Source organism: Ovis aries, chromosome 7, assembly GCF_016772045.2.
Source record: "Ovis aries strain OAR_USU_Benz2616 breed Rambouillet chromosome 7, ARS-UI_Ramb_v3.0, whole genome shotgun sequence".
NCBI classification, from domain to species: domain Eukaryota; kingdom Metazoa; phylum Chordata; class Mammalia; order Artiodactyla; family Bovidae; genus Ovis; species Ovis aries.
In genome coordinates, this window is record NC_056060.1 from 24,115,206 (window position 1) to 24,138,020 (window position 22,815).

At 37.3% G+C, this 22,815-nt stretch overlaps 1 protein-coding gene across 1 annotated transcript in view; it reads left to right on the forward strand.

Annotated features, from left to right (window-relative positions):
• SUPT16H (SPT16 homolog, facilitates chromatin remodeling subunit) overlaps nt 1-22,815 on the forward strand; it is a 35,682-nt gene that overhangs the window by 178 nt on the left and 12,689 nt on the right. The window contains exons 2-18 of the mRNA XM_004010368.6: nt 12,572-12,664; nt 12,997-13,167; nt 13,789-13,941; nt 14,478-14,624; nt 15,030-15,181; nt 15,785-15,957; nt 16,986-17,076; nt 17,788-17,861; nt 17,999-18,111; nt 19,859-19,924; nt 20,040-20,135; nt 20,220-20,335; nt 20,426-20,579; nt 21,097-21,224; nt 21,750-21,885; nt 21,990-22,116; nt 22,375-22,493. Of these exons, the coding sequence (XP_004010417.1) occupies nt 12,572-12,664; nt 12,997-13,167; nt 13,789-13,941; nt 14,478-14,624; nt 15,030-15,181; nt 15,785-15,957; nt 16,986-17,076; nt 17,788-17,861; nt 17,999-18,111; nt 19,859-19,924; nt 20,040-20,135; nt 20,220-20,335; nt 20,426-20,579; nt 21,097-21,224; nt 21,750-21,885; nt 21,990-22,116; nt 22,375-22,493 (2,109 nt within the window). The remainder of the gene's footprint in view (nt 1-12,571; nt 12,665-12,996; nt 13,168-13,788; nt 13,942-14,477; nt 14,625-15,029; nt 15,182-15,784; nt 15,958-16,985; nt 17,077-17,787; nt 17,862-17,998; nt 18,112-19,858; nt 19,925-20,039; nt 20,136-20,219; nt 20,336-20,425; nt 20,580-21,096; nt 21,225-21,749; nt 21,886-21,989; nt 22,117-22,374; nt 22,494-22,815) is intronic.

Genomic DNA, 22,815 nt, shown 5'->3' on the forward strand with positions numbered 1-22,815 from the left:
TCCCCAGGGAGCCCCCCTTTGCCATCCCATAATAACCCCGTTTCTCGGCGCCTTTTTTCCCCTTTCCGTCAGGAATTCCCGGGTTCAGGGTCGTGCCCATTTAGTTGCTCCAGGATCATTCACCGTAGACGACCCCAAGCGCCACCCTGTAGCAGGGAATCCCCCCCGTAATCACCTTACCCTGCGGCCACCACCATCTTCCCCGCGTGCCTGCCCCCGTCATGCATAACAGCCACCTCTCGTAGTTTCTTCCCGCCCTAGAAGAGGCATCATCATTCTTCCCTCCCACTCCGTGATCACGTCTTGCTGCCCCCTCCTCCAGTGTTCATACACACCCACGCACTCGCTCTGTCCTTCCAGAACCAGAGTGTTGTGCCCCAGGTCCCGCCAGAATTACAACCATTTCGTCAAGGATGGATGGAGGGGCCAGAAGGATGAGAATCGGGCTCTTGGCGTTTACCATTTGCGTTGCTCTTGCTGGAGTTAAAAAAAGACATACTGCTCACGCGCAACCGCCTCCTGTTCTAGGCCCTGCCGTGGGTAACACAGAAATCTAACGCTGAAAACCTGCAGGTTTTGGTAATGCAGAAAAACGATGTGATGCTTAAAACCTTATTCGTTTTCTCCGTGGTTGAGGATCCAGGGCACGTGTTTAGAAAAAGAGCTGTTACCGTTTCTAGTCTAAGGATTGGGTATTATTGATTACTTGGAAAAGTCCGCAATTAAAATTTTATTTTTGTGATGGTAATTTATCAGTTCAAACATTTGATTGCATCCTGTGGTGTCTTCTGAGCTATCCAGCTGAAGTATGACCTCTGAACTGTTGTCATTCAGGGAAGATAAAGCTAAAGAGGGCTTTTTAAAACCTGAAGAGCATCCTGACAAAAATGATCAGTTCTGACTTCAGCATTGTAAATTGCCTTTGAAACTGATCTACTAAAAACTAAGCTATTAAAATTGATCATTTGCCTACCGTTCATACTAAAGGTTCCTGTGCACGTTTTATCTTTTGGGCATAAATGGATTAGATGATTGAAAATAAAATGGGTTTTATGCATTTTATAAGCACAACTAAGGACTATGCTAGACAAAAGCTGAAATAAATTTACTTTTAAAAATTTTATTGGTTAATTTCTACCAGATGTTTTTATAAGTTCTCTCACTGTCATGTTTTTAAAGTTTGAACGTAATCCATATTAAAAATACTTTTCTAAATGCCCAGATATTTCCTGAAGATTAATAAGTACTATGATGTGAGTAATAATCAAATGCCTGCTCTTCCACTCATAGACCCCTCACACACCTTTGCTATAGTGGTTGTTTCTAGTCCCAGTGATTCAGAAGTTGATCAGATAACCCTATCTAGACCATTCACTGAAGCTAAAATTAATTTAGAGCTCAAAGTTCCCATACATGGTAGATAAATGCAAAGCATGTACTAGGGAAATACTTGAGGCCTAAAGACCCGTTGGTAAACTCAATGTCGATGACAGTCTTTAAATCCATGAAAGTTAAGTTATTGGCCCTATTTTTTTGTTTGTTTCTCAAATGCTAAAATTTATCTTGGCCCTTCTATCATTTGAAAGGAGCATGTTAAATGATAAGATCCTGATCTTACAAAGTTACAAGCCAGTATAAAAATGTACTTGGCAAAATTTGTCATGTCGTTATGAAAAATCTTATTTGAATAGACTTCCTGCCTTGTTATAACTGTGAGTTTTAATAACTGTGCTTAGACCCCACCTGTCGAATTGCTTTATGCAGTCTTCCAGGTTACAGCACTTTATCCCGACCTGCTTAACTAAAGATCGTGGTTTCCGGAATAAGTTCTGGTTGCTTATCCTCTTAGGTGCAGCAGGAAAATAGTGAAATACACAGGGGCAAGCTATATTTGCTTTTCTACACTTATTCCTTTTTTGAGTAAGAAAATTGGCCTTGAAATAATAATAACTTGTAGTTAATTATAGAAATCCCAAAACTTGTGTTGTCCACTCCCATCTTCAAAGACAAAAATTAACTAAAAAACTAGTTTAGACTCCGTTCCCACTTGTAAGTTTTAAATACCCTTAAAGCATTAGCCTTACAGAATGGTGTGGTTGCTTCTTGTAACTCCAGTGCTGTTCACACAACTACCTAGAGTTGTAGAGCATGTAAAGGCTATTTTTTTTTCTTTTTTAAAATAAGAGTAGGAACTAATGTGTTTCCTCATCTCCTTTATCTGCAAGTTGATTTTAAGGTACATTTTGTGAGGCTATTGTAAATAAGATATATCTCTTAATTACAGTTTAATTATGTCCCGAAAAGAGTTGGATTATCACACACTTCCTTTTTTGAGTAGAAATTTTTCAAACCTTAAACCTTATACCTGAGTGAATAGTGTTATTTTAGGGATAAGATAATGGGCTTTTTTTTTTTTTTTAATGAGAACTGCTACAGCAGGAAGAGTTTGCAGCACCTTTCTGTCTCTGCAGTAGAGACCCCTAGGTAGTGACCCTGGGTGGTGAGCATGAGCTTCTCCCCTGTCTTCTTATACTTACTGGGTCCTTATTCAGAGCTTCCCAGTCTTTTCATGACTGTGATTGTTTTTAACCAAGTGATAGGATTAGTACTTCATGGGGGTACAAGTGGGGAGGTTACCCACTATCCTGGGATCCCAGCTGCTTTGAGAACTGAGGGGAGATTGTACCCATGCATACCTGTAACTCATTTGGGACCTAACTGTTGGGACATGCTGGCTGTGTGTGAACCTTGACTTCAGTCATCTGCCTTTTAACCCAGAAGAATTCCATTTAAAAAATCAGAATGGTAGCTGTTTTCCAATGGAATGCTGATCCATTGCATTCATTCATGTGGCACTACACTACCCATCAGGACTGGGGAGCTGAGTGGCCCCAGCCTTGAAGAGGAAGTTTGTGCCTATGGAGAAAACTAATAACCTATAGCGTCAGTGTTTCTCTTGAGTGGTGATTTCTGGCTCTTTGCTGGTTTTTGTTGTGGACAAGTTCTTGTTCTGGATTGCTCTGTAAGACTAGGCAGTGACTTTTGTGGCTTAGGAAGGTTCTTTGAAATATGGGCAATTTTCATACTGCTTTTAACAAGATGACAGTTTGCTTCTACCTATCTTGGTTGCTCACTTATCTCTGGAGTGAACTAGAGAAAGGTTTAAATAGTGCTTTGGTTTCTTGAGTAAAGAGGAAGGCTAGATAGAAGTAAATACCTGGGCAGGTTGAGATTCGTTTATTCTGTCTTACTCATTTTTGTTTATTTTTTTGCCACTATTACAAGTGCAGTGCCTGGCATGTAGTAGGCCCTCATTAAATGCTGGTAATTTGATTTTTGAGCTTTTATACATCCCCATCTTGGTTTGAAGAGATTTTTATGGAGGCTGTACTTAGTGTGATCATAAGTCTTGCCTTTTCTGAAACTGTCTACCTGTTATCCCTGTGTAATTAATGGCATACCTTTTTATTCTCAGAGTTGTATCTGTTTGGGTGATGAGTTAGATTCGTATCCTTGGTATAACTAGAGACTTAAAAAATTTTTGTTTCCTCTTGTAATGCGATACCCTTTTAGCTTCAAAGGAAAATAGTTGTTCCTCTGCTGCATATTCTCCCAACTTTTATCATTCAGGCGCCATTGTCACAGTTTTTGCTGATTCCTTACCGCTTGTATTATTGATATCTACCTTGCATTTAAAAAAAATCCGTTTTAGTCATGTAATACATACATACGTTTTAAAATAACAAATTGTTTGAAAAGCCTTAGCATAAGAAACTGTCACCTGCCACAGAAGCACCCACTTTCCAGTTCTTCACTTCCTTTTATATTTTAAAGTAATATCTATATACTGCTATCAATATTTCTTGGTTTATCAGTTTTAGATATTAACCCTTGTTTTGGTAGAATTAGGATTTAAATTTAACTTACACCATAACATTTCAATTTCCCTTCCTCCTGATACTTCCTGTAAATTTCTTGACATAGTTATGAAATATTTAAGCCTACAGAAAGGTAAAAGAAATTTCCAGTGAGAACTCATGTGCCCCCCCCACCTAGTTTATACAGTTAATATTTTTATCATACTTCCTTTATCACATATCCATCCCTCTGTGATTTTTTTTTTTTCCCCAGTTTTTAGTAAAATCAGTTTACATTGTTATACTCATGTAACTATTTTCACTGCTGGGTGAGGTAATAAAGTATAATTAAGTTACTATTAAGTTTTTTCATTTTTCCTGGCATTGATTGCTTCAGTTTTTCTCCTCTTTTAAATGTCCTTAGCCTTAATTTTTTCCTGTAGATCTGTCGTAATCTCATCAGTCTTTTATTCTAAAATTTTCGTGCTCAACAGATATTTTATTCTGTTTTTGTTTTTTAACCACCACCACCCACTCAACCTTACATTATTCTGCTCTGTCTGTGCAGGTTGCGTTCCAGTCTGTTGAACCTTGGAACTTCCAGTGTCCCCTATATCCAGCAGTCCATGTTGTGATTTTTTTTTTCCTTTGTTTTGTTAGAGCGTTTCTCTAAGAGGTTCTTAGGAAAGGATACGGAGAATAGATGTTTCTTGAGCCATTATGTGTCTTAAAAAGTTTTGTCTCTACTTTTCGTTAATAATAATAGTTCAGTTAGTATAAAATTCAAGGTTGAAAATCTCTGAGAATTCTGCTCAGAATTTGTCAACTATTTATCAGCCTTCAAGCATTCAGTATTTCTTTTGAGAAGGGTGATGTGATTCTACTTCCTGTTCCAATATATATGGCCTATTGTTCTCTGTAAAACATCTCTTTATTCCTCATGTTTTGATATTTCACTGCCTTGGTATGAATTTTTTTTTTTTTTAACCCTTTGCATTGAGTTGGGAAGTGGGGGGCCATTTTAGTCTGAAGACTCACATCTGTCAGTGCTGGAATTTTGCATTCTTTGATCATTTTCTCCCCTCCATTTCCTCAGTGATCTGTTCCTCCCCTGCTCCCCCAGAAATTCCTGCTTAGTGGAGTTTAGAACTTTTGGCTTAAATTTGTTATCTTTTCCATTTCATTTTCTATCTCTTTATTGTCTACTTCCAGATGCTGTTTCTTGACTTCATCACATTTTTTTTCCTAAGTTCTTTCTTATCCCCTATTTTTTCTTGCTTCATAGATATACTATATTTATTTCTTGTTTGGGGGGTGTTTTATTTTTATCTTCTGTCCTCTGCCATGTCTGTTTCCCCTGGATTTCTTTGCTTTCTCTCTTATGTGTTGAACACTTCACAAAAATCAAATTGAGCCTTGGCTACTCGTTTGTGTTAAGACTACGGTAATAAGAAACTGGTGGGAAGCTCTGCATGAATTGGGTCTCTCAACTAGTAGAGAGGTTATGGTAGAGTAAATAGATTAGCTTATTCCCTGGAGAACCCCTCAGATACTGGCAGTATCCTCGAGTATTTTCTGGGAATTTGGTGGTGACCAAAGAAAAACTCACTAATTCTTGTCTTTGGAGCAGTTGTCATTCAAAAAAACAGACTTTCTGGAGGAGGAAATGGCAACCCACTCCAGTTTTCTTGCCTGGAAAATCCCATGAACAGAGGAGCCTGGAGGGATCTCAGAGAAGCAGACAGGACTTAGCGACTGTGCATGCATACACAGGAAATGTGCTCTTGGCATTTATTAAGGTGAGGGAAAGAAATGGTCAATTGAAAGACAATTGACTATTTTCTACCAAACAGTGTTTGAACTAAGCTCTGTCTTCTTATTTCTAAAAGTAACTACTTTTAAAAAGTCCACTTAGGATTCAATGCAAGAAAAATTTCTGCTAATAAAATTGCATTCTTTCTATTAAACTAAGAGAACAATTTAACCTACTAGTTCCATTTTGGTCTTGTCTCCTAGGAGTCTCCGAACTAAAATAATGCTTAATTTCTGCTATGATTCTCAATATCTACATAATTTTAGGTTCTAGCCTAATAATTTTGAATTTTGCTGTTATCTCTGTTTTAATACCAGAAGCCACCTCCATTTGTATTTTGATAATACAGAATTTATGTTAAAATCAATTAAATCATTGACTTTAAAAAGAACAGACTTTCATTGAATTCCTCAGCATTTATTAATTGCCTTCTGCTGGACCTAATATCTAGAGCTTTTTGAGCCCCTTTCTTCAGAGAATGCATTGTTTTTGTGGGAGGGTTAGGAGTTTTCTCAGGACTTTCACGAACTAGGGACTTAAGCTTGCTGACCAGACTTCTGTTGTTAGCCCTGAACTTACCATGTATGATATATCCCTTTTCTCTTCTCTAATACTTGGTGCCTCCTGAGTCCTGAGCCTATAAAGGCTTTAATGAGATACACACACTTAACATTGATATCTTCTGGCTAAGAATGCTTATCAGGCACTTAGTCATTTACCACTCTCGCATCTTCCAAAAAACTCTAACCTTAGTACATAATGCTTTCCAAGTCTGTCTGTGTTGTTGGAGATGGAAAAATTTCATTTGTTTTTAATGACTGAGTATAGTATTTCATTGTATATGGGGGTGTGTATATACACCCCACATCTTTATCTGTTCATCTGTTGACGGACACTTAGGTTGCTTCCATATCTTGGCTGTTGTAAATAATTCTGCAGTGAACATTGCGGCACATATATCTTTTCAAAGAAATATTTTCATTTTCTTCAGATATATACCCAGGAGTAGAATTGTTGATCATATGATAGTTCTAATTTTCGGTTTTTGGGGAACCTCCATACTGTACAGTGGCTGCACAAATTTACATTCCCACCAATGGATTACACAAGGGTTCCTTTTTTTCTACATCCTTGCCAGCATTTGTTGTTTGTGTTCTTTTTGATGATAGCCATTCTAGCTGGTGTGAGAATACCTCGTTGTGGTTTTGATTTGCAATTCTCTAGTGATTAATGATGTTAAAACTTTTTCATGTTGGCCATGTGTGTCTATTTTGGAAAAATGGTCTTCTGCCCATTTTCTAATAGGGCTTTTTTTTTTAAAATATATATTGAGTTGTGTGAACTGTTTATCTATTTTGGATATATATATTAGTTCATATCATTTGTAAATGTTTTCTCCCATTTAAAGGGTTTTCTTTTCATTTTGTCAGTGGTTTGCTGTACAAAAGCTTTTAGTTTAATTAGGTCTCATTTGTTTGTTTTTGCTTTTGTTTCCTTTGCTTTAGGAGAGAGATCCAAAAAATATATTGCTATAATTTATGTGAGAGTATTTTGCCTGTGTTTCTTCTACATTTTGGTCTTTAATAATAATGATGGCAAACACATAGTAGTTACTATGAGCTAGGCCCTATTCTAAGTATTTCATATACATTTGCTAGTTTAATTCTCACAGCAACACTTAGAGATGTGAAGATGTAGGATATTGGAACACAGAAAGATTGGGTGACAATAAGGGGTGAGGTCATGGCTTTGAGCCCAGGCAGGCTGTCTTCAGAGTGAGCCCTCACCCAGTAGGCTTACTGTCTCTCTCTACATAAAAGGCAGAAAAGTTAGTCAAATGATTCTAGGTCTCCTTGTAGATAAAAATCAGGAACTTCCCAAAGAAATTCATTTTTATCTTTAGGACCCAGTGAAAGTATTCTGTTCTTTTAGCTGAAAGAGACAGAGGTGGTAGAAAAGTATATCTTTATACTGTTATAATACCTGTATCCTAATGAAAAATATCCATCTTAATATGTGTATTTTAATTAGAATTTCAGCACCTCTTTTTTTAAAAGCTAAATCATTAGTGTGAGAACTGCCTATGTGTTTGTGTGGGAGTTTTGATTGTGCTAGGTCTTGATTGGGGGTTCTGAATATGATGATGCCTACTGCAGCTGAAGTTGTATCATGAGGCTTACAGGTTACGTACAGAAAGTGCCTGCTCAGTAAATACTGTTCCCATCTGAAACACCTGTTTCAGCAACACTTGCGTGTTAAGTGGACCAGACAGACTGGAAAGTGGGAGAATTTGGTGACAGAGCGGATTGGGTGAATGTTGAGAGTCTGCACACCAGGAGTCACTGCTGTAAAATGGTTCATCTCAAAAAGGGAGCACAGGAATTTGTCCAGATTTGACAAGGGGCCAAGCCTGAGTCCTAAAGATCTCCCAAGCAGAAGAGGTTAGGTGGGAATCTGAGGCTGTTTAAGCAGCAGAGTTGAGCCCCAGCTATCTCAAATAGCCAGTGCTTGGAACTGACTGTACAACTGGTCCTGGGGCAGCAGCAGCTAGCCTTGTGGCTTTTTTTTTGCCCCACACCCCCAATATTTTTTGTTATTCATTTTTTTGTTTGTTTATTCATTTATTTTTTTGGCCACAGTGTGCAGCATCTGGGATCTTAGTACCATGACCAGGAATCAAACCCATGCTCCTTGCAGTGGCAGCATGGAGTCTTACCCACTGGACCACCAGGAAAGTCCCCCACTCCAGTACTTTAAAACAAATTCCAGGCATAAATTAATCTGAAAATATTTTAGTATTGTATATGATTTATTAAAATGTTACTGTGGGTAACATTATTTTTGTTTAATTTGTGTTTAATTGGAGGATAATTGCTTTGTAACGTTGCATTGGTTTTAGCTGTACAACGAATGAGTCAGCTACAAGTATACATATAACCCCTCCTTGAGCCTCCCCCCCACCCTACTCCCATCATGGAAGTTTTACAAGTGGATTATTAATCTCCCATAGTTTCAGAAGACTATTTTCAGATTTAATCTGCATTTATATGCCTTATAAGATTTGAAAATACAAAACAGTGTCCAGGGCTTTGCTGTCAAAATTGTTGACTTTATTGTAATCCTTTTCATTGAATCACATTTTTAGAAAAAACTGTATTGAAATTTATTATCTTTAGATATTCTGCATTTATTTCTCCTGGTGTTTATAAAGAATCAGTCAGAAATATTCTATGAAATGGTCAGAGCAGCTGGGTTCCAAGAGAGATTAGGATTCATCCTCTCACATTTTTGATGGACAGTAGAAAACCAGACATTTTATATTAATGGAAATCCTTGAGATTTGGTGGATTGGTTTCCCATATCCTCATAAAAAATCTGAGTACATAGGTCTTTTTTTCTCACTTCCTATTTTCAGTTATGTTGAGATAACTTTGTATGGTTTTCCTATGTTATTAATGATTAATTATGTAATTATATTCTTTGTATATCACTAACTCAATGGACATGAACTTGAGCAAGGTCTGGGAGATAGTGGAAGACAGAGGAGCCTGGTATGCTGCAGTCCATGGAATTGTAAAGAGTCAGACACAGCTTAGTGGCTGAACAACAACTTTTTAAAAATTTATTACTGTGTGTTTTGAATTTTTGTGCATGTTGATACCCTTTTCTTTGTGGAAAAATTTTGACTAAGATTTTAAGTATCAAAAAATACTAAAAGAGACTTTTTGGTTAGTTTCAGTGGTATTTTTGAAGACATGTTTAGGGAAAAAATTTATGTATTGGTAGCCAAAACGCATAAATATAGGGGAGTAACTGTTGCTAATTTTGGGGGGTTATCAAGGTACTAGTAATGCTGTTGCCACAGAATCCCCTGTTCACTGAAGAACTGGAATGTACGTGGCAGAGCGGGGAGGAGAGACGACCTGATGCCAGAGTTGTTGTTACGCCACATCAGGGATCGCAGGACAGTGGTCCCCAACCCTGATAACAGGACCCTTTTACAGTCTTAAATTATTCCGCTCCCCACAACCTTTCTTTATATAGGCTTGATCAAATATAGAAAGAAATTTGGCTTCGTACATACATAAAGTTGGAAAAGGGAGAAATTTTAATAAACTCTTCAGATAACTGGATAGTCTTTGTTACTACACTAAAACTCGAAGTAGTTAATCGCTCTCTCTTTTTTTTTTTTTTTTTGGCCTCTCGGCTTATGGGATCTTAGTTGTCTGACCAGGGTTTGAACCTGGGCCCTTGGCAGTCAAAATGCTGAGTCCTAACCACTGGACTGCCAGGGAATTCCCTGGAAGTGGTTATCTCTTGAAAGTTAGTTGTAATGTGGAATTTAAAACCACAACAGTGACCTTTCATACTCAAGTTACAATTTTGTAACATCATTCGCTGGTTATTTGGAAAATATTGTTCCCTCAGTTGTATACATCTGGTAAATGTACATGCTTCATTATATAATGTTGGAGAATTGTGTATGTTAATATTCTGCTGCTATCATCAGAAAAGTTCTTGAATAAGTTGAGAAGTTGTCAAGTTCACAATGGTGAGTACAAGGTTTTCCAATTTTGATTTCTGTTTGAAGGCTCAAATTTCATCATTAACAACACATTTCTTTCATTTTCCTTGAAGTGATAGACTCACTTCATTCATTTTTGAGAAAATGTATGCTAGATATCCAAGTCTGTGACTAGTTTATTACTGAAGTAATTGAATTGATACAAGTGCTTTTCCTTGAGACAGCTGTCATACTTCAGTGTACACACAGAAGTGCTTTGGATGTGCTTTCCATTTCTTCACACAGACTATTAAAAAGACATATATTCAAAGATTAGGATTTTATAATATTAGTCATTTTTACTGTATCAAGGACATTTTCTAAGTGAAACTGGCTTTTTTTTTCCTTTCTATTGAGTGTGTAGTAGTGATGAACATAGCTTGGTGCCACTACCTTGATTTATGCTAAGGCACTAGCAGTTTTAATTACCATTGTTTTTGCATCATCAGTGGGAACTAATGATAAAATCTTACTAACCTGAAGGTAAACATTTTCTCAGTGAAAATCAGTGAGGGAATGTATAAGGTTACTATATAGTAACTCCTTTGGGTTATATATTTTGTTTTGCTAGAGAAATGCAGCAGAACCCTCAATTGCTATTTTATTTGGATCCAGATTGGCATCCAGGATGCCAAAATATGGAAGAATCTTAAAGAAATTTTTTAAAATTGAGATATTATTGATTTATAGCATTATGTATGTAGGTTTTGTTTTGTTTTGGCCATGCCACATGTCTTGTATGATCTTGGTTCCCCAACCAGGGATCGAACCAAGGCCCCCTACAGTGGAAGCTCAAAGTCCTAACCAGTGTACCACCAGGGCATTCCCTGTAGATATTTTTCTTGACTTTATAGGGAAATCAGAGATTTGACCTTATAGTTCACAGTTATCAGTGCTTTGGTTTTATAGAACAGTTCAGGAGTAGCTAATGGTTGGAGGACTCACAGATCTCAATTTCAGGACTTAATACAAAGCTGCAGTAATCAAAGCAATATACTAGTGTAAGGGCAGTCATGTAACTCAGTGGAATAAAATTGAGAATCCAGATATAAACCTTCACATTTACATCATTTCTTTTTTGATGTGGTGCCAAGACAATTTGGGGACGGGAAAAGAGGTTGGGCCCCTTCCTTACACTGAACACAAACTTTACTCAAAATGAAGCATAAATGTAAATATAAGAGCTAAAACTGTAAAACTTCTATAGAAGAAAGTATATCTTCGTGTCCTTGGGTTAGGCAAAGCCACCTTACATGTGACATCAAAAGCACAAGAAAAGAATTTGGACTTCTTCAGAATAAAAAACTTTTGTGCTTCAAAGGACATCCATACAAAAGTAAAAGGAAAATCCATTGAACAGGAGAAAAAAATGCAAATCGTATCTGATAAGAGACTTTTACGTATAAAAAAGAACTCTTACGACTTAGTAATAAAGCAATAACCCAGAGTGGGAAAAGGATCTGAACACACACTTCTCCAAATAGGTATACAAATCATCAGAATCACGTGACTGGGAGCTCAGTTAAGATCATTGACCATTGTGGAAATACAAATCAAAACTGCAGTGAGATACTTCATACCCATTGGATGGCTATAATAAAGTTAAGTGTTGGTCAGCATGTGGAGAAATTGGAACCCTCACACATTACTTTTGGGAAAGAAATTTGTGAAACAGTGCAGGCACTTTAGAAAACAGTCTTGTGTTTCCTCAGAAAGTTAAATATAGAGTTACTATATAAGTAGCAATTTCTCACCTAGATATATACTCAAGAGAAATATGTGCACAGAAGAACTTACTAATGTTTATAGCAGCATTATTCATAATAGCCAAAAAATGGAAACAATTCAAATATCCAACAGTTGAATGGATATAATATAGTATGTTCACATAATGGAATATTACTTAGCAATAAAATGGGATGTGGTATTGACACTTGCTAAAACATACGAACCATGAAAGAATATTATGTCCATGATAGACAAATCCTTAGGGACAAATGAGATTAGTGGTTGCTAGGACTGAGAGGAGGTGGATAATTATTGCTAATGGGTTTTGGGGGGGAGAGAGAAAAATTTCTAAAATTAGATTGTAATGGTTGTGTAACTGAATACACTGAAAACCACTGAATTTTACACTTAAAGTTGGTGAATTGTATATGAATTTTGTCTCAGAAAGCTATTTTAAAAATAGAGTAAGTAATTACAGTAAGGTTGCCAAGTATATATGTACCTTAAACTTTGAATTTCCATTAGGAAAAAATTATGTGTTATCTTGGATATATTCCTGTTGTGCTCATATGAAAAGAAAATAACCAAATTATCTACTCTGCCTTTCAGAAAGGAGAAGATGAGTATGCCAACGTTGATGCCATTGTTGTATCAGTGGGTGTTGATGAAGAAATTGTTTATGCTAAATCAACTGCCTTACAGGTGAGAAGTTTACAGCAGTGTTTAGCCCTGAGAGTCATTGAATCAGCTACTGTTCAGTATGGTAGCCACTAGCCGCATTAAAATTTCAGCTCCTCAGTCCTCAGTCTCAAGTACTCTGTAGTGGCTATCGTGATAAACAGAGGATGTGTAGAATAGTTCTTTCACAAAAAGTTCAGTGAACAGTACTGACTAATCTCATTTCATTGGAAGCTATATCCAGGTTCTCACACTACAAGATTATTTTGAAGTTAATTCCAGATACTTTATTTCAGACATATAAATATATTGATTTTTTTTTTTTAATCTGTTCACACTGTTGTCTTTTCCCGTAGACATGGCTCTTTGGTTATGAACTAACTGATACTATCATGGTATTCTGTGATGACAAAATCATCTTTATGGCCAGCAAGAAAAAAGTGGAGTTCTTGAAACAGATTGCCAACACTAAGGGCAATGAGAATGCTAACGGAGCCCCTGCCATCACACTACTCGTACGAGAAAAGGTCAGAACGGACAAAGAATTCGTCATAAATAAGAAAGAATGTTTAAAAGTGGTAAACAGAAAAGCCTTCTAGGAATTCAGAAATACAAGGGGAAGATTTTAGCTAACTGTCATTTGTTAGAAAGATAGAAAAGAGTTCAATAATCCTATCAGTTTGCAGTAACACAAATGGGTAATGAAATTATGGTGAAAACTAACTTTATCCATGCTTGAGGATACTTCTCTTAGTATCTTAATTAGGACAAAAATCTTTAAATATCCTTAAGGAAAGGTATATCTCATTTCCAATTTTTATCAAATGTAATCTTTTTTTCTTGCCCACCTGACAAAGATTTCTTTTCAGAATGTTGTTCACCTTTGTATTTCAGTTTCTTAGCTCTTCCTGAAGTAAAGAATAGTCTTCCCAGCTTATGTGGCACTTCACTTAAACATATAAATATATCCAAAGAAATTTTGTGTAAACTTTTGGTATACTACAGTCTTCCCTAAATAAATAGGTAGGAAAAGGGGAGATAGAATTTATTTCTTTCCATAGTTTAGAATATTCTCTACCTAGTACTAGTAGAACATAGATGTCTAATTCTTAAACTAAACCCCCTTTTTCTCCCTGTGGCACTGACAGAATGAAAGTAACAAGAGCAGCTTTGACAAAATGATTGAAGCCATTAAAGAAAGCAAGAATGGCAAGAAGATTGGAGTGTTCAGCAAAGACAAATTTCCAGGAGAGTTCATGAAGAGCTGGAACGACTGCCTCAACAAAGAGGGTTTTGACAAAGTAAGAATATTCTGGAAATAAGCACATTGAGAGTTGAGAAGACAAAATTGTGAGGGGCTTTCACAGCTGATATTGCAGAGACTTTGTTTTGAGAAAGCTGCATATTCATTCACATTTCCATTTTCAGTTCCTGTTGCTGAGTGGTTAACCAATTCACTTTTCAGTTAGGAGTGAGGCATTCAGGAGACAGTTCAGCTACTCCGGAGGGAAATTGAGGAAAATCTCTTGTCCGAAAAACTTTTTTTCTTTTCTGTCTTCCTTCTCTAGCCTTTACAGAAATCTCAAGAGAAGCATTTACATTTACACTTTAAATGATGTGCTGGTTCATTGCCTCTTAGAATACACCAATGACCTGGTAAAGCGTTCTTTCAGATGTTTATTCAATCCAAGAAGAGAATATTTAGATATTCTGCAAACCGCTGATAGTTTGCTAAATAACCAGACATAGTCACTGATAATATTTGAACTGGGGGAGAGAGATTTCTTTAGCAGTTCTGTGTCTGCATGTTAGGAACTGTTTATCCCTTTGACTGCAGATAGACATCAGTGCAGTTGTGGCCTATACCATTGCTGTAAAGGAGGATGGAGAACTCAATCTAATGAAGAAAGCAGCTAGCATCACCTCTGAGGTCTTCAACAAATTCTTCAAGGAAAGAGTCATGGAAATAGTTGATGCAGATGAGGTAAATTGGGGGTGGGAGTGTCTTTTCACTGTTATAATGAAGTAAGTCCCTCCTATGCAGTGTTTTTTAGGTTGTGTTCAGCTTCCTTTGGTAGATTAAAGTTGGTGGTGTGTAATTGTGCCAGCTCTCTTTGAGAATAACTATAAACGTCCACTGTAGTTTCTGGAGCCTACCCAGTATGTCACTTGAGAATTCTTTGAATAGCTGCAAATTCCACATATTCTCTAAATTTGCTTTTGCGTGTACACCAGTGTGTTATCTGGTACATAAACCACTTCATAAGACTACTTTGGCATCCTATATGATATCAAGATATATGTTGTTTTCAAATGGTCATGTCCAAAAACCCAGCACCGTTCTGCCACCCTATGGTAAGTATTGTTTTATTTCTGGGTATTTTTATAGAAAGTTCGACACAGCAAACTGGCTGAGTCAGTGGAAAAGGCCATAGAAGAGAAAAAATACCTTGCTGGGGCAGACCCTTCTACTGTGGAAATGTGTTACCCTCCTATCATTCAGAGTGGTGGCAACTATAACCTCAAGTTCAGTGTGGTGAGGTGAGTATGAGAATTTCAAAATATAAAACAACCGGAGCACTTCAGCCTTTGGCCTGTTTTTTCTTAGACTCATTCTGGGATTCAAAAAAATAGGAAGAAAAAGAATAACCATTAGCCTGCCTCCTGCATTATCTTCTTGTCTTATTCTGTGTATAGTTTAATTTATTTCACATAGTTATTCATTTCTTACTTGAGTATTTGATTGTAAGCATTTTCCAGATGACTAAAAATGACAGGAAAAAATGCAAAACATGTTTAAAAAATAAAAATCTTGCTAGATATATCATAATTATTCCCCTTCCAATTTTTAAAAATACTGTAAAGAATGCTATTCATCGGGGCTGGTGGAAAGGTGATGGCTTACCAATATACTGTTAGATTATAATGCATAAAATTCAGTATGATTTTTGCATATTTGGGATACAACTTTCCAAAGCCTTTATAAACTGACGTGGTTTTAAAAAAAAAAATGTTTAGGTCATTTTTTTCTACTTCAGCTTTGGGATATAGCAGGTCAAAATTGTGATTACAGATGTGTATGCCAGGTATGGTAAGGACTTCACAAGTTTGTGTAATGAGATGCTTTCTCCCTGTGGTCTCTAGTGACAAGAACCATATGCATTTTGGGGCCATTACCTGTGCCATGGGTATTCGCTTCAAGTCTTACTGCTCCAACCTTGTTCGCACTTTGATGGTTGATCCTTCTCAGGAGGTTCAAGAAAATTACAACTTTTTGCTTCAGCTGCAAGAGGAGCTGTTAAAGGAACTAAGACATGGTAATGTGTGCCTTAGATAAGGTTTAGAAATTGTGTAACAAAAATGTAGCATTTGTGGGACTGTTTATCCCTGAGGCTCTTGTACTGTAAATAGAATTAGATTTTACTAACCTCCAATCATCCTACCATTTAGTTCTTCAATGTACTTTTCTTTTATGCAGGAACGGTTACTGTGGTTCTATATTGATGTTTACAGAAACCTCTCTGACTGGTTAGGGCTCTGTGTTCAGATCTTCATAAAATACCATGCTCTTACTACTTTTCTTTAGAAAGTTCTGAGAAGTAGTATCTCTCCTGACAGACTATGTAATGTTAATCCTATATTGAATGAATACCAGGAATCTTAGTTTGAGAGCAGAACTAACTTGGCAACCCTGCTAAGCAAGCTACTGTCTACTTAAAAGGAGAGCATTTGGCACCTCTTTTGCCTTGAGACTCCTCACTCCCAGTTGGCTAAATGGGACTTCATGTTTGCTACCTTTAAACAACTTTGTAAGTCCACTTAAAGTTTCCCAGAGCTTCCCAACACCATTCCCTCCTGATACCTCAGGTCAATCTTGAGAAATCCAACTGGCAATCCATAGTCCTTGTTCAGTGAGAATAAAAACTCCTCTGAGGCTATAGTATTTGAACTACTCTGGCTTGAAATACATATTCATATCCTAAACCTTGAAAAATTAAGTCCAGCATTCTTCCAATTTACCTGTTCAGTAGTCTTGTTCTTCAAAATGTATAGTACATTTAATGTAATGCCATTTATCAACTCTTAAATTATTTCACTGAGACCAACTAGGGTTCCACAGTCCCCCTGGAGTGATTCTCAGTGTAATTAAAGAATGACTAGGTGGATTGTTTCTTAAAATGCACATTTCTAAGCCCTGCCAGCCCTGCAACTGTATTCCTTATTGTGTGTTTTGAGAAACCCTGCTTTAGGTGACTTAACGAGTAAAAATAATGTTGATTTTTAAAATGTGATTTGTGGTTTTTTCCTGAAAGATACTTTAATGTCCCATCCGTCTTGTCATTAGGTGTGAAGATATGTGATGTATATAATGCTGTCATGGATGTGGTTAAAAAGCAGAAGCCAGAGCTGCTGAACAAGATTACCAAAAACCTAGGGTAAGATGCTGTGATATACATTGTCACTGTGTCAGTTTTCATGAGTGGCAGTCATGATGATCCAACCAGTGTTTGTGGACTATTCAACTTAACTGTGTGCCAGACCCATTATGTTATCAGAGAATGTATGTAAGTTCATGGAGATCTTTTCAGACCAATGTTGTAGATGTTTCAGGCTTAAATTATAAATGTGAAGAGGCATTACATACAATATTTCCTCTCTTAGAACACCTCAATTCATATTTGCAAAATAAGCACTCTGAGATATCCCGCTATTTAAACTCTTAAAGTTTTTTTTCTCCAGTGTTTCTCAAGTGTATTTGATCATTGAACACCTAGATATACTACTAATATACTATAGAACCAAAGACATTTGAGAAACAAAAGTTCTAGGCAGGCTCCTTAGATGAAGCTAGTTGGGATATATTATTTCTGGATTTCTGTGATGGACAAGAGGAAATACATTGACCTATACCGAGTTTTGGCCTAGGAGACTTAGTAAATCCAGTTATCAGTATTCTATTAGAAATTATCTCTTATTCCAGTTGTTATACGTTCTTGATAGTGTGCCCTTTAACAGCTCATCAGTAGTGGCAAATTACTCAGCTTGTTTGCCTGCCTTACCTTGAAAATTAAAATAGGATATAGTGTACCTGACTCAGGTTAGAGGCCTCTTAGCTTATTGTTGAAGTTTCCTTATTTCTTTTTTAGGTTTGGAATGGGCATTGAATTCCGTGAAGGTTCTTTAGTAATTAATAGTAAAAATCAGTACAAACTAAAGAAAGGTGAGTTTTACAGGCATACATTAGAAAAATGTATGCCTTTTAAAATACTTTACCTTAGTTTCATCTCCCTCTATTCTGTATAAAATCACACTTCAAACTTTCACAGTCATTCACTGATTCCTGTTTTGCTGGTTTAGGGATGGTTTTCAGCATCAATTTGGGATTTTCAGATTTGACTAACAAGGAAGGGAAGAAACCAGAAGAGAAAACCTATGCCCTGTTCATTGGAGACACAGTGCTTGTGGATGAGGTATATATTGCTTCTTTCATGAATTGAATATTGAAGTGCATTTTTAACCCTATGGTTCCCCTTCCCTTTTTTTAAATGAAAGTATAGTTGATTTTTCCAGTAGTCATGTATGGATGTGAGAGTTGGGCCATAACAAAAGCTGAGCGCTGAAGTATTGATGCTTTCAAACTGTGGTGTTGAAGATTCTTGAGAATCCCTTGGACTGCAAGTAGGTCAAACCAGTCAATTCTAAAGGAAATCAATCCTGAACATTCATTAGAAGGACTGATGCTGCAGCTCCAATACTTTGGCCACCTGATGCAAAGATCCGACTTACTGGAAAAGATCCTGATGCTGGGAAAGATTGAAGGCAGGAGGAGAAGGAGACGACAGAGGACGAGATGGTTGGATGGCATCACCGACTTAATGGACATGAGTTTGAGCAAGCTCCGGGAGATGGTGAAAGACAGGGAAACCTGGCGTGCTGCAGCCCATGGGGTCGCAAAGAGTCGGACGTGACTGAGGAACTGAACAACAACAAATAGTTGATTTACAATATCATGTTAGTTTCAGGTGTACAGTAGAAAGATTCAGTTTATGTATATATATATATATATATATATATATTCATATTATTTTCCATTTTAAGTTATTAGAAGATACTGAGTATATTTCCATGTGCTACATAGTAAATCCTTATTTACTATTTATTGCTTGTCTATGTTACGTGGTGTTTTTTCTTTTTATCATTTGTTAAATGCTAGCTAAGGGGAATTAGAGATGCCTATGAAAGCCTGACCTAGTACAGCCAGGAAAACAGATTGTTTAAACAAACTCTATCACACTGTGGCTTGAACCTTGATTATGATACTGTCAGGAACTGATTCTATGACAGAGCTGATTTTTTTTTTTCTTTTGTAATAGCTTTAACAGTTTACATACCATGCAATTAACGTGTACAATTGTGACTTTTATTATGTTTACAGTTAATGCAACTGTCGCCATAGTCTAGTTTTAGAACATTTTCATCACCTCAGAAAGAAACCCTGTGCCCATTAGCAGTCACTCCTCATTTCCCTCCCAGGCCTAGACAGTGGGAGGGAATCTTTTTCTAAGGATTTGCCTTTTCTGAGCATTTAGGGGTTTTTTTGTGACTGGTTTCTCTAACTTAGCAGGAACTGATATATTTTTATTTTGCCACTTTATTTTTAAATAGAAGAATAATTGCTTTACAGAACTTTGTTGTTTTCTGTCAAACATCAACAAGAATCAGCCATAGGTACATCCTGTCCCCTTCCTCCCGAACCTCCCTCCCATCTGTTTCCCCATCCCACCCTTCTATATCGTCACAGAGTCCCTGTTGATTCTTAATGGTAGTAAATATTTCAGTGTTCTTATATGAACACATTTATACATTAATTCATTGAATCCTTATAATAATTCTATGAAATAGATACTCTTATCCGAATATGTAGATAAAGCAACTGAGGCACAGAAAAGTATATGTACCTTGCCAGATGTCACAGAGCTCAAAAGTGAGTGAGCCAGGTTTCAAATCAAGCCAGTATTCTTACTCATTATCCCATTATTGCCTCCCAAATTGCAGTTCCTAATGTGCATTGGGGAAGATAACTGGTTTTATGTGTTGTCAGAGACTTTTTTAGGGCCAGAAGATTCAAAGCATGGCCCAGCTAGTTACTGGGTTCCAAAGTGAAAGTATGTCATTTAAATGCTCTTAGAGATGTCTCACTTCCTCTTTGTATTCCAGGATGGTCCAGCTACTGTTCTCACTTCTGTGAAGAAGAAAGTGAAGAACGTAGGGATTTTTCTAAAGGTAAGAAGAAGATAAAAATGAGTGGTGAAAAGTTTGCTACAATGAAGAAGTAAATAATAATGGCTAACATAATTAAGATTTGAGTTTCTGATGATGATTTTTTTTCCCTCCATAGAATGAAGATGAGGAAGAAGAGGAAGAGGAGAAAGATGAAGCTGAGGACCTGTTGGGAAGAGGTTCCAGAGCAGCTTTACTTACAGAAAGAACACGAGTAAGTTTACTGTTTGAAAACTACTTCGATTTCCTGTTTGTCATGGTTCACAGGTCCTGATAACTTCGGTTTTCCCTTCTTTAGAATGAGATGACTGCAGAAGAGAAGCGAAGAGCCCATCAAAAGGAACTGGCAGCTCAGCTCAACGAGGAAGCAAAGAGGCGATTAACTGAACAGAAAGGGGAACAGCAGATTCAGAAGTAAGACTTTGCATGGAGTAGTGAGATTGTCTTAGGGTTATATGTGATTTGCAGAAATTTCTCAAGAACGTTTTTTTATTCCCACTCCAGAGCTCGTAAATCTAATGTGTCCTATAAAAACCCATCTTTGATGCCTAAGGAACCACACATTCGGGAAATGAAGATCTATATTGATAAAAAATACGAGACTGTAATAATGCCTGTGTTTGGCATTGCGACACCTTTTCACATTGCCACAATCAAGGTACTGATGTTGAATCAGGCTTCATTCGATAATTCCTTCAAATAATTGTGCTTACCATAGATGGCTGTCCTGACTGCGTGTCTCTCCTGTTCTGTGCTCCTACTGACTCTACCTTTCCCATGTTACTGACTCCCCAACCCCACTCCCTAGTCTCCTGCGGTCATTTTCCTTCCTTCCCTGTTTGCGCTTTGGAGAAAGTTAAATGACCTAGTCTATAACCATACTTTGCTTGTTTGTCTTTGAACTTGAAGAACTTTTTAACCTGTTGTCATAAACATGGCACAGGAAAAGAACTTCAGGAACTCAGTGATTCTTTCAGAAACAGCATTTGATCATATAAAAAAATAAGCTAAATATGTAGCTTATTAGTTTTAGAGTAAGGATTACAGGCTAGGTTTAGCTGTCAGTTTGTAACTACTAACTTAATTTTAGCATGTCTATAGCTACTTACCTTCATCGAGGAAAGAAATCTTATTTGTTTGGTTTCTTTGCTAATGCTTTTCCTTTCTTTGAACAGAATATAAGTATGTCTGTGGAAGGAGATTATACTTACTTGCGAATCAACTTCTATTGCCCAGGCAGTGCTCTGGGCAGAAATGAGGGCAACATCTTTCCCAACCCAGAAGCCACTTTTGTCAAGGAAATGTGAGTTCCCAGGGAAACAACCACCCTCAAGTCCCTACTGGCCAGAGCAGTACCCTCAGAAACCCAGAGAGTGCTGTGTTCTCCCACATCCTAGTGAATGGTGGCACCTTCCTCAGTGGTCCTTGATAAGGAGGATTGCTGTACTAACCTTGTACTGTTTTGAGGTTGGAACCTAATTTAAATCCTCGTAAAGATATTTTATCCTCACTTGACATATTTGTTGATAAAATATCAGATGTGTGCTGCACTGGAGTCTGTTTATTCTTAAAGTGAAATAGGATCATTTGGGGACGTTTATGCAGGATTTGAAATAAAGCTGTGACTCCCCCACTCAGTGGATTAGCTGTTTATAACATCATCTGTTTAAGAGAGAGGAAGGATTTTTTCATCTTTCCAGACATTATTTTAGCACTCAGTGGTACCTTTTTCTCCTAAAAGGTATTAAGCCAGTTGTAAAACACAGTAATGGGTGTGGGTTAGATGGCATGATGAAGAAATTACATAAGTGCTCCCCCTTTTCTGTAGTACATACCGAGCTTCAAATATGAAGGCACCTGGAGAACAGACAGTTCCAGCCTTGAACCTTCAGAATGCCTTCCGAATTATAAAAGAAGTGCAGAAGCGTTATAAGACTCGGGAAGCGGAAGAGAAAGAGAAGGAGGTGAGCCGGAACAACAGCAAAGTGCCTTTGTGCAAAAGGACACATGAAGGTTTGGGGACATAGGAAGATATGTGAGAATTCATGTTGATTTTCATTCTGCTTAGGGCATTGTGAAACAAGATTCACTGGTGATCAATCTAAACCGGAGTAATCCCAAACTAAAAGATCTGTACATTCGCCCAAACATTGCCCAAAAGAGGATGCAAGGCTCACTGGAGGCCCATGTCAATGGTATGGATGATCTCTCTTGTGCCTGGGCTTTGTCTTTGGAGGCACATCTGTAGTAATGACAGACCAGATAACATAGTAGGAAGTGCTGGGAGGAATCTACTTTGACATGCTCTGTGGCCAGAACGAAAGGAAAGCTCTGTACCTTGTTGGCATTCCCTCTGACCCTGTTCACATCAGCCAGAAAAGATGCAGTACCTTTTGGGCTAATCTGATGATGTACCTTGATACTTAGCAGCTTCCTCCATTCCCCCCACCTAGGTTTTCGCTTCACGTCTGTCCGAGGAGACAAAGTGGATATTTTGTACAATAACATCAAGCATGCTTTATTCCAGCCATGTGATGGGGAAATGATTATTGTCTTGCACTTTCACCTCAAGGTATATCTTTCTGTCAGCTAGCTATGAGCTCTTGGGCAAGATCTTACTATCACAGTGTTTCTTTTAAAATAGTGATGAAAAATATCACCTGTCACATAAGATCATTAAGGGCACTGAATAAAATAATGCCTGTAAAGCCCCCAGCGCCTGACATCTCAAAGGTGCTAATCATGTTTGTTCCTTGGTGTGATACATAATGATCTCCAAAACATATAGGTCTGTTCCACATTCCTGTTTCTGAAATAGAAAGTTTTTGCTTTGACAATTATCAACATAATCTCCAAAGTCCATTCTAATAAGTAGGAATACTTTAAAAAATTTA